Source organism: Strix uralensis, chromosome 15 (genome assembly GCF_047716275.1).
Source record: "Strix uralensis isolate ZFMK-TIS-50842 chromosome 15, bStrUra1, whole genome shotgun sequence".
NCBI classification, from domain to species: domain Eukaryota; kingdom Metazoa; phylum Chordata; class Aves; order Strigiformes; family Strigidae; genus Strix; species Strix uralensis.
This window is the reverse complement of record NC_133986.1, coordinates 8,468,111-8,479,967: the sequence shown is the minus strand read 5'-3', so window position 1 is coordinate 8,479,967 and position 11,857 is coordinate 8,468,111. Positions and strand designations below refer to the sequence as shown.

The 11,857-nt window shown below is 37.8% G+C and overlaps 1 protein-coding gene across 2 annotated transcripts in view; it reads left to right on the top strand.

The window, feature by feature from the left end:
* PRMT3 (protein arginine methyltransferase 3) overlaps window positions 1-11,857 on the top strand; it is a 62,492-nt gene that overhangs the window by 38,668 nt on the left and 11,967 nt on the right. For both annotated transcript variants that reach the window (XM_074884830.1, XM_074884829.1), the window contains exon 13: window positions 2,239-2,325. In XM_074884830.1, the coding sequence (XP_074740931.1) occupies window positions 2,239-2,325 (87 nt within the window). The remainder of the gene's footprint in view (window positions 1-2,238; window positions 2,326-11,857) is intronic.

Genomic DNA, 11,857 nt, shown 5'->3' with positions numbered 1-11,857 from the left:
TGAACTTTGTCAGTTTGTTAGGCAAACAAATAAATTAAAACACATCTTAACCTGGAAAGTTACAATAACTGTAGTTAAATGTGTCCAATGCAGTCTATAAGCTGCTGTCATTTTAGAAGCAAGATGCTTTCCTGATAATAGTACCTATCCCTTTCTAATATGTACTGCCATGAGCAGTCACTGTCCAGCACCGGTGTATGTGCTTAGCACATTTTGTTGTTGTGCAGCATTTTGCATAATTGTTATACTTAATGGTTTTATATGCATTTATCAGTAGCAATCGTCATATTTAAAATAACCTAAGTCAGTGCATGAGCTCGTTTGCTGGGGTTACAGTACAAAGTAGTAAAATTAATGAGTTGAGCAACAGTGGCATTATAGGTAAATTGTTTTAATCGATAGGCATTCCACAGAACAAATGGAATATATTTCTGAGGGAAAGTTTAAAAATGTTCCAATTTATCATATTATTACTACAGAAGATATTTTAGTGTGTTTGCCCAGATTATCTGCTGCTTCTTTTGTATAGTTTATAATGTAACTTTTCAGGAGACAAAACAGTCCCTGAAGAAAGACAGGGCAGCATCAAGAAATACTGATTAATAACGTGTATGACTTTTAACTTTAGCAGTATATGATGTTCTTGGATAAAGCATTTTAACTGAGTATGTAAACTGAAGAACTTCATACAGTGAAAAAAAAAAAATGTGGTGGAATTTTTGTGAAGAACTAAAGCCTGAAGTTTAGTGCTCTTTATAAACTCTGGGTTTTTTTTATATATATATTACAAATAGAATATTGAAATGCGGGTTGCAGTTTGGTTTGACACTGTGGTTATCCTGGATGCTGTTGTTTTCTGTTACTTTTAAAATAGCGAAGCAGTTCTTTGCCTCGTGTGCTCTTTTTCTTCTGTTGTGTCACTGATATTTCGCATACTGATACAGCACATGGTTGTGCTGCTGTTCAGAAGGGCCTCCATAGGCTGGAGAAATGGGCCAGCGGTGGTCCTGGGCAAAGGGCTCGGGACAATCAAAGGGCAATGCAGAGTCCTGCAGCTGGGGATGGAGGAATAGCCCCAGGCATCAGCAGAGGCGGGGGCCTGCTGGCTGGGAAGCAGCTTTGCAGAGAAGAATTTGGGGGTCCTGGTCAACACCAAGGTGACCGTGAGCCAACAACACGCACCCTTGGGGCAAAGGCAGCCGACCAGCCTCCTGGGCTGCATTAGGAAGGTGACTGTCACCAGCAGGTCAAGAGAAGTGAACTTTGTCTTGCGCTCAGCCCCAGGCAGACAGCCGTGCCCCAGGGAGATGACTTCTGGAGCGCTGTGCCCGGTCCTGGGTTCCCCAGTGCAAGAGTGAGATGGATGTCATGGACCAGTGAAAGGCCACAAAGCTGATGAAGGGACTGGAGCATTTGTGATGCAGGGAGAGGCTGAAAGAGCTGGGGTTGTGTTATCTGGAGAAGAGAAGGCTCAGGGGAGATTCTTATTGGTGTGTATAAATGCCTGGTGGTGGTGGGAGTAAAGGAGGTGGGGCCAGACTCTTTTTCAGTGAAGCTCAGGGACAGGCCGGGAAGCGACGGGCACAGGTTGAGCTCCAGGCAGTTGCCTTTGAAGCCAAGGAAACACAATTTTACTGTGAGGGCAATTGCACAGTGGCAGGGGTGGTCAAGGGAGGTGGTAGAGTCTATCCTTGGAGATACTCAAAAGCGGTTTGGACATGGTGCTGAGCAACCTGCTCTAGTTGACCCTGCTTTGAGCAGGGGGTTGGTCTAAGTGATTTCTAGAGGTCCCTTTCAATCTCAATTATTCTATGATTAATACAAAACTAACCTGGCAAATAAAAAAGCCCAATTTTAACCCGTATCAGTTTCATACTGTAGTTTACTGTGTGGCTTCATGAACAAGGAGTAGGGTGAAGGTGCCTGTGAATGCTGCTTAATCTCAACAATGGGGAGCTCTCATAGAGTAACTTGTGAGCTACTATATCTACTTCTGTACTGCTACTAGTCAGGGTATCTGTTTATTTTGGCATTTGGGGAAGAGGGGTTTTAGGTGTTCTGTCAGTGTGCAGATAGGACTAGGTGGTTTTTAAGTCTCTTCCCATTTTTGAAGTGCTGAATTAGAATTGCCCTAGAGAAGTTGTCTTATGGGAGCAACTGAACAACCTTCATCCAAAGGAAGATCTTAAATTAAATTCAGCACTGTTACTGACAGATTTGTATTATTCCTTTTGACAGCATATCAACTGTAATACTGCATCCACTTCAGACTTAGAATTCTCTTCAGATTTCACCCTGACCATTACAACAAGCACAAAGTGTACGGTAAGACAATTTTAGTTTCTTCATATATGGTCAGTATCACATTAGTCTAATAGATAGTGCGTTAATTAAGGTTCATTACCATTTGTCCTTGCCTTGAAACACTCATTTCTGCAGTACAGAGATGTCAAACGAGCCCTTTTTGTAAAGAGATGGATGTAAAACTCCAGTAATAGTCTTACAGTATAATACAGGTAGATGAGGAAAGGGGAAAATAAGGAGCCTTAGCACTGGGGTTGTTCTGTTTTGTTCTCTAGTCTGGTTCCTGAAATAATAGTTTACTGTTCAGACACGCTGTTACCACTGTGCTCAAGAATGATGCAGTCACTAGTCTCAGAAGAGCTCTTCTGAGCTTTTTAGTAAAAAGAGTGAAAAGCAAAATAGATAAAGGAAAGGTAGACTATAGCTCATGTAATAAACATATAGCAGCTCATATGGCAAACAGTTTCTCAAACAGGGAAGTTCATGAACTTTACATCTGAAGACTGAGAGGGGAACAAATACAGCATTAGAATCTCAGTCTGTTAGCCAGGGTTTTTACTGCACCTTTTTTATTTATTGTACTCAAGTTAGTATTTTTACTTTATGTAAGTTAATATGACGTATTCTAAAGACCACTAATTCTAGAAAGGCTGTGGAATTGGATTGGAGGAGGGTGCCAATTACAACAAACCCAAGCTTATTCATCTCGGACTGCTGCATTAAGTTGAGTAAAGAATCTCCAGCAAATCTTGAGGTTGTGTTCTCAGCTGAGTATTATTTGTCTATTAAACACTAGTCAATATGAAAATAAAGAAAAGAAAAAATAAGTTTTCAGTGTGAGCTTTGGAATTAAATGAAGACTCAGTACTAGAGCATCTTTCAAACACTTATTTGACATTGTGCCTGCATTGTTCAGTATGAATTTACGTAAATACACATTCATTTTGCAGCTTTTTTTCTTGATCATTCAGTATGTGGTAGTTATGAGAAAACAGAGACACAGATTTTTGGATTAATGAAAAAAGTCCCCTATTTTTTTCTGCCAAGGGCCCATACAATTTATGTCATGTGTTTTGTATTGCGTTTTTCAAGTGTAAGTCAAGGAAGATCCATAAATATTTTTATTTAACATACTTCATGTAAGGGTGTGAGTGACTTCTGAAATAAACATTTTATGGATGTGTTTAAAGCTAAAACAAATTAGGTATTCCAACATCAATATTCCTAAGTGTTTAGATTGCTACCTATGTGAGGATGCCTTTTTGATTTGACTTCCTTAGGTTGCACAGCTTGCTTTCTTTGTTGGGATAGGGAAGAAAATAATTACATAGAAGGATTTTTGTAGTGTTACTGTTAGGCAGGGCAGTTGGGATAAAGATGAGGTACAGATGAGAAAGTCTGGTGGTGGCTTAGATTGAAGTAATGCATTGAGTTATTAAATAATAAATTATAAGCAAAGGCAGGATGACCTAATTTTCACAGATTTTATGATTGCAGCAATATGCTTTTACATTCCAACATGAATTATAAATGCTTTCTAACAATTTATTAGAATATCCTCATCAGATTTGAGAAAAGTTTGTATTAGGTTCTGAGATCTGTAGTAAAAACGAAGTAGTGTATTGTGATACTTCTGCTGGGAGTTTCATGCTTAGCTTTAAGTCACAGCACATCACAGGGTCAAGTCCAAAGGGGTAATTAGTAGTTAATTTTTAATATATTGTGATAGGTTTGCTACAATTTATTTGGCTTTCGTGTGGGTATATGAAGAGGAGATGCAGACTTTCTCGAGTATGGATACAAAGAATATGTTGCTGTATAATGTAGATGCTTGAGCTGATAACCAAGTCTTGGATACCTACGTCAAGCAATGTAATACCTGGTTTTGGATGGGTCTGCGTGTTAGTTCATGCTGCTGTGTTTGCTGCCACTTCTGCTGTGTAACAGGATGCATAAGAATTTGTTGGAGTTATAAAGTTAAGTTTTCCTGTGTATATAATTTAAAGCATTGTTATTAGTGTGATTTAGTAGCTGTGTACAAACACTTCATAAGTATTTTGAGTTATCACCAAATTAAGTAAAGCCACGGTAACCTCTTGTTTTTCATGAAATGGAGATCTATATATTTTTATTGTGCATTCACAAAAAAACCCTCCTGTTTTTAATTGTCATAGAATCACAGAGTAATTCTAGTTGCCTCAGGGCGGGGTCAGCTTTGATTTCAGACCAAGCTCCAGTGCAGCCCTGGGTTAATTTTGTTATGTGGCCACTTTTGAATAACTGATTAGTTAAATAGAAATCTTTATAAAATCTGGACAATCTTTTTGATGTTTGGGTAGAGTAAAATAACTTCCTTTGTAAACATCATTTTCCTTAGCACTAGACCTTTACAAAAACTTGATTTCTGTTCTATGATTCTGTGGTATCATTGACTTAAAAATCAAGATGTACACCTGCATTTTATGACTTGCAGGGAGAAGGGGAGGGAAGTGGGGGAGGAGCAGTGCTTCTGAAATTTTGCAGTGAATGCAGGTTCTAAAAAATGATCAGAACTCTGTGAAGTATTTTGCACTTCATCATTTAGGTTTATTGACACTTTGAGTGAAATTTCCACTATTTCTATGATGGATTGTAGAATTTTAGTTGGGGGTTGACAGTTCATCCATCATATCAGGCTGCCTAACCTTGCAGTAAATGAACAATAAAAGTCCATTATTTATATTGAGAATTTTTGAGGAGATGCTTCAAGATTGCAATTTGTCCTCCGAAAATAACATTCGATGTTTTTCTTGTTTGCATCCATGCTTTGTTGTTCTACTGGCTTTTCATTTTTTGCGCAAAATATTGCTTATATTTCACACAATTCTAGCTTTTTGTACTTGTCTGTTCTGATTTTTGCATTTTTTAAATATGAACATTCTAAAATAGTTTTGCTTTATTTAAAAAAAAAAATCACAAAATTAAACAATTTGGAAATCCATCCTTATATGCTTGTATATATACATATATCACTTTTTTTAGCTCACAACCTAAAATTCATTTCAAAGCAGCTCTTTCCCAGCCCCTTCTGTCCCATAGAAGTGTGAAGATAGATTTGGTTGTCTTATTCCTAGTGTTGCCATCAACAGCAAAGTGAACTTCAGACCAGTGTTACCATCAGAACTAGAACTCCCTCTGTTAAATGGTCTGTCTTCAAATACTGAACAAGTGGAAAGCTTGGGTGCACGGTGCTATGTTAGTGGTTTTGTGGATCCTATTGCAGATCGGCTACTAGTTTGCACTGTGCCATCAGGTTGTGGGGAGTGGGTTTCCATGCTGCTTCTTTCCAGGGCACTGTGTGGGTGCAGAGGAATGTACATAGGGTAGACATTCTTACATGGAAATGGGTCAGCAGCATGGAGTGTGTGGTTGCTGTTGCTGAACTTGTTTTTGCAGACGTTAGCACTCATGTAACTTAGGTAAGTACACAGGGAGAAGAGTTGTGGCCTCCTCGACTTGGAGTATCCAACATCCATGTTCATTGTTGAAGAGCTAAACTTTCAGCTGACAACTTTGGAGGCATTAGCGGTGTTGGGGTCTGTTGCTTCCTCCCATCAACCTGTCTACATGCCTGTGGTAACAGGACAGAAAGTTGTAAATGCTGTCAGGAATCAGAGCCATAATGCAGTCTTTTTAGCAACTCATTACCACATTTGTTTTGATTGGACTTGGAACATCCCCAGGACCCCTCAGGCAGGAGAGGCTGTACTTCTCATTTCTGTGGCAAGATGTCAAATACCTCTAAAATCTGACCTTAGTTTTTCCTCAGTCTGTTGCTTCCCCCCCCCCCCCCACTTCAGTAGACAGCCTTTGAAATCCTGTGTTTATTTTCAGACTCCAGAGAGAAGTTGACCTCTTGTTGATTTCCCCATACTTTATTTTTATTCTTGTAAATTGTTTTGGTAAACGCTTTTGAGAGGATTTCATAAAGGCTGTGGGGAAGCTTCACCTAGGAGAGAGTTAGGAACGGAGCTTGCTTTCTGTTTTTGACTGGAGGGAGCACAGGAAGATTAGCCTCTCAAGCATAATGCTAACCTTTGGGATTTGTCACCCACCTCTTTCTGATCCTTTGATTTTTTTTTTCCCCCCCTCCATTTTGCTTTGTCACTTTTTAGTACAAACCTTTTACTTCCTGAAAACTGAAAATGCAAGTGCTGAAATAGATAATTCTCTTCTTTCTAGATATTATTGCTGTTCTTGCTCTTGGAGGGCCTTCCTGCTGACCTCTTGGCTAATTATCTGATTGTATGATAGTGCCACTTAATTGTACTAGAGGTTGTTTGAAAACCATGCAATTCAGTATGCAATAAGCTAACTGTTTTCTATTTTTAGCTAAATGGACTAAGGACAATGTTCTTAGAAGTGATGAGCTTCTATGAAATAGAAAAACTGTGTAGTTCCTAAAACCTAAGAGCGTAGTATTAGTTGCCACATATCTGATTTCTCTGTCCTTCCACCTGTAAATTATTTTAAATCACTCTCATACTTTTGTATGGAAAAAAAAAAGGCAACCGAATGCTAGCAGAGTATTAAGTCATGCTCATAACAGGTCAGCCTGATGTCTCTCTGTAGGTGCATTCTAAGTGTATTGCAGATGCTCCTGTAATGCATTTATTGAGTCATATCCTTAACAAAATGCTTAATGCTCTAAATAGGTTTTTCTTCCAAGTGTTCAAGCAATTAAATAAGTCTTGAAGAAAAAAAAAATCTTAATAAACCTGAGAAATATGGAAATATTGAGCAAAAATAAAGATTTTAACTGTGACCTTGTATGTGGTGCTTAGTCTTTCAGAAGTTGGGGGGGAAGTCAAGGCTTTTTTCAGAGCACGTATTCTTTCTGTTGATTTTTCTTTTATTTGTCCTCTGGTTTACCACAAAGTAGTATCTTTTAGCATTAAATTTATATATCATTACTGTAGCTTTCAAAGAGTGAAGATTTTTCAAAGCATGAAACGGTTGCATGGAATCATTATATGAAATTGTTTCAAAGCACTTTTAGTGCAAGTTGACTTGATTTCAGTCTTACAAAGATAATGCCCAAAAATAAATTTAATTAGCTGCAAAAGTGCATTTTCCTAGTAAAGAGATAGGGTTTGTCATTGCCAATTTTAGTAAGACATCTGGCTAATATCAGTTAGTAGATGCTGCTAGGAAAATATTCCATTAATTGTGTTCTAAGTTGATCACTGTGTGAGCTTTTGAGATAAAATATAATGGTGATTACCCTCAGTGTAGAAATCAATTGACAAACTTTCTCTTTTGTTTGCGAGCCTTTCCCCTGTGAGTCCATCAAGGTTGATCTTTCCTAGCTGAATAACAATATCCCCTGGGAGGAAAATGGCAGTATCTCTTCATTGCTCCCAGGAGATCTTGTCAAAAAGCAGAGGATGTGTATAAAAAGTGGGAGGGAGAAGGGGGGTGAAAGAAGGATAATGAAGCAGACAACGTGACTGATGTATTAAAACCTTTAGGAGGAAAAAGGAAGTTGAGTTGATTGTAGAAAATTATTTTTACTAAGGAAAAATCTTTGCTTGTTAAAACCTTAAATACTAGACAGCTTCATTTCTTAACATCCAATCTTCCCCTTGGGAGCCCACAGTAAGTATTGGCATATAAATCTTTAATTCCAACCTTAGCTGAGAAAATAAATTTTTTAAGCTAGAAGTTGGAAATCTGGCTTTGAGTACCACAGTCAAACGCATCCTGAATGCCTGATTTCTGTTTAAAGGAAAGACTACTCTTACGTTACGAAGCGGTATTTGTTCTTCTGATCTTATTTAGTTATTGGCAGCCTCCTCTACGGTGTTCTCCAGGTTCTTAGTATTTTCAAAACACAAAATTGTTGGGTTTTAATAGCGAGGGATTTCTTTTCCCTGTGATAAAAACGCAGCAACTCTGCTGCATGGATGACAAACATTCCATCTCCATGCTTGGATAAACTCCATCAAAAGCACATTATCTCCCACTTCTGTGGCCAGCTGTCTAATTGTATTTGTTGTAGCCACTCACTGTTGGAACATGATACTAGTGAAGAGCAAGAATGATAAATTACTCACTGTAGGTGATAGCGATGATGATAATTTTTAATTTCCTTGTTCCTAAGTGAATTGGTAAGGTTGTCTTTGAGTTCTCATAAGGAGTCAAGCAGTCTCATTTGTTTTACCCTGTTAAAATGCTGTATGTACAGCCAGCCATTTTCTTTAGAAAAAAGCCTTAGTATTCATATGTATTTGAATTAAAATTTGGACTCCCCTTCCCACTTCAGCTAAGGGCTCTAAAGTGAAAGAGTATAAATAACATGTACTAATATTAATCTATTATGTATGTTGAAGCATTTTGTGATCTTAATATATTTGGTACATGTTACATGAATAAAAGGGAGAAAAATAGGCTCAAAATGATTTATCTGGCAGGGAAGAAAAATATGCTGAAGACAAGCATATCTTACTGGGAGGACGTGTTTCATTTACAGTTTTTTCATATGGTTGCATGAACATCTTAGAAATCCTCAGTGATGGATGAAGACCTTAAGCTACTTTGCATGAACTCTTCATCAAAACATGGATTTGACAATCAGGTAGAAGTTAGTGGCTGCTATTGTAATTTCAGGAATATTTTATTCTTAGTTGAGTGAACTTTATAGGATGATGCTTTGCAGTCTCAGTAATGTATATCTGTTCCTGAATATTTTCTTAGTTCTTTATTTAACCTTCTTAGTTCCCTTGGTAAACATGGAGACTTTGTTCTAGGGTTGAAGTTTTTGTCCTCATAACTCTGCTTTTCTCCTGGCACTTTATTTGAGAACAGGAAGAATAATATTTCTGCAGTGTTTCCTAATATGTAACATCCTTTGAGGCTAGAGCATGTGTCAGGCTAGAGTTGCAGTTATTTATTACCAGTTTAGAAGTAATTATTTTTGTTTTCCTCTTTCATGCTACTCAAGAGACTGGCACTTGAAAGATTCTTCCAGAGGAGGCTTAAGCTCTTGCTGATCAGTTGCTGGTGAAGTTGTAAATGAGCTGTCAAAGGTGGCAAAAAGATTGTGAAAACTGCAATGGAAGAAATAACTGTTACCCTTATGCTTAAAAAACCCAAAAAAACCCACCAAACAAAACCAAAAAAACCCACCAAGGCAGTAGTTGTAAAACATCATCTAGAATTTATGGGGGTAATATTTGCTTTGGGGTTTTTTGCTTTAGTTTGACTTCTTGTAAAAATGCCACCTTTAATAAAAATGGGCCAGCCCTGTATTCCGTTTTAATATGCTTGTGTCTGTGATTGCTTTTAGTATGCCACTTGTAAGAGTTTGGTTTTTTCCCCCTTATATTTTGCTGTTTAGCTGCAAGTGTTAAATTTTACAACAAGAAGGGAGGGGGAGGACTTAATCTTCCTTCAAGCTGTAAACATTGGAAATATCTTTCTTTGTAGCACTGCGTATTTAATAGAAGTTTGATTGACTGTTACTGCTACTGCAATTTGTGGTAGTGTTCAAAAGTGAAATGAAAAGAAAATGTTTTGAACTTCATGTTTACAGAACTATTTCATTGAAATGTACTTATATATAAAAGATACGTATTGTGCATTTCAGCATAAAACCACCACCGAGTAATGAATAGAAAAAAAATCTTAAGGTGTAAGGCAAGATATAAATTCCTAAAAAGATAACAATCAAAACCATAATTTTGTAGCTAGTTTTGTATTATTTGGTATTTCAACTTTGATTTGTGTGGATTTTTAGATTTGTGAGATATTATTTTTAAACGTACAGGACTAGTGGTTGCAGATAAAATTGTAGAAAGTATCATCTGCATGTACTTCTGACTTTTTTTTTCTTTTCCAAAGGCATTAATGTGGGGTACCAGATCATTTCTGTAGTGGTGCAAGGCTTAAACTAACATATTTTAAGGGGCTGGGGGTTGTTTTGGTTTACGGCTTTTTTAGCACTTGCATTTGGGAGTATTGAAATAGGCTTCTGTAATGCAGAGATTTTAGTTTTTCGTAACTTTTTCAAGGAAGACTTCCTACTGCTTCATGTAGAAGCAGAAATTCCAATGCTTTATGTAAAACTTCTCAGAAAACATTGAGGGGAGAAATAAATAGAACTGTATAGCAGCTTTGAATCCTCCAATACTTTGCCAGTGACATAGAATCATTTAGATGGGAAAAGACCTTTAAGATCATTGAGTCCAACAGTAAATCTAACACTGCCAAGTCCACCACTAAACCACGTCCCTAAGTGCTTACATCAACATGTCTTTGAAATACCTCCAGGGATGGTGACCCAACCACTTCCCTGGGCAGCCTGTTCCAATGCCTGATAACCCTTTCGGTGAAGAAATCTTTCCTAATATCCAGTCTAAACCTTCCCTGGCACAACTTGAAGCTGTCTCCTCTTGTCCTATCACTTCTTACCTGGGAGAAGAGACCGACACCCACCTCACTACAACCTCCTTTCAGGTAGTTGTAGAGGGCGATGAGGTCTCCCCTGAGCCTCCTTTTCTCCAGGCTAAACAACCCCAGTTCCCTCAGCCGCTCCTCATAAGACTTGTGTTCTAGACCCTTCACCAGCTTTGTTGCTCTTCTTTGGACTGACTCTAGCACCTCAATGTCTTCCTTGTAGTGAGGGGCCCCTTAATTCTTAATGTATTTTTGTTGTCTCAACCTTGTTTTCCTTTCTCCAGTAATCATATCCTAAGTCTTATTTGTAAGCATATCACCAGTATTAACCTGATGATTGAAAAATATTTTTATGCCTTAGAAAATCTCTGATTAATGTCCAGAAAAGATTGTGCATCAATAAAAGTAGTCTGATGGGTCAATAAAGCTTTGTCAAAACATTCTTAATCTTTACTCAAAAAACGTATATTAGAGAGAAGGCTGTAATTCACCTGGGAATGAAATTCTCAGCATTGAGTGATAGGACTTCACTTAAGGGATAGAAGAGTAACTGTTTCCAACATCTGGTGCTCATTTGTCACAAAGGTCCCTCAGTGTCTCCTTGGTTCATTTTTTAAGGAATATTTGCCCACATTGGAATTTGGAACTTTCCAGGCTTATCTGGAGTGACCTTAGGTTGAAAAGCTAATAGAGGTGCATTAACATAGACTTAGTTGCTTTAAGACATTGTGTTCACCACCATGTTGGTGAGATCTGTTCTGGATTTAGACTACAGAGGAAAATTACCAGAACGGTTTAGCTACCATTCAGATTACATGTTCCATAATAATAAAGCCTCGTGCCATGCAGTGCGTTACCTTAATTTTGTAAGCATGTTTGACTTTTTTTTTCTTCGCAATCTATCTCAGTCGATATGAAGGGAATGCTACAGAACTTGTCCTTTGCATCTGTTCAGAACAACCAGTTTTCTAGACTTAGAGTAGGAGAAAAACACTGGTGGTGTGAGAGGAAGGTTATAATCAGTTGTTTGTAGTGAGTTTTCATGTTAGTAGGCTTGCCATCATTGAATTGGTACATATCTTACTTGAATGTACTATAGCTGACATGGGGAGAATCC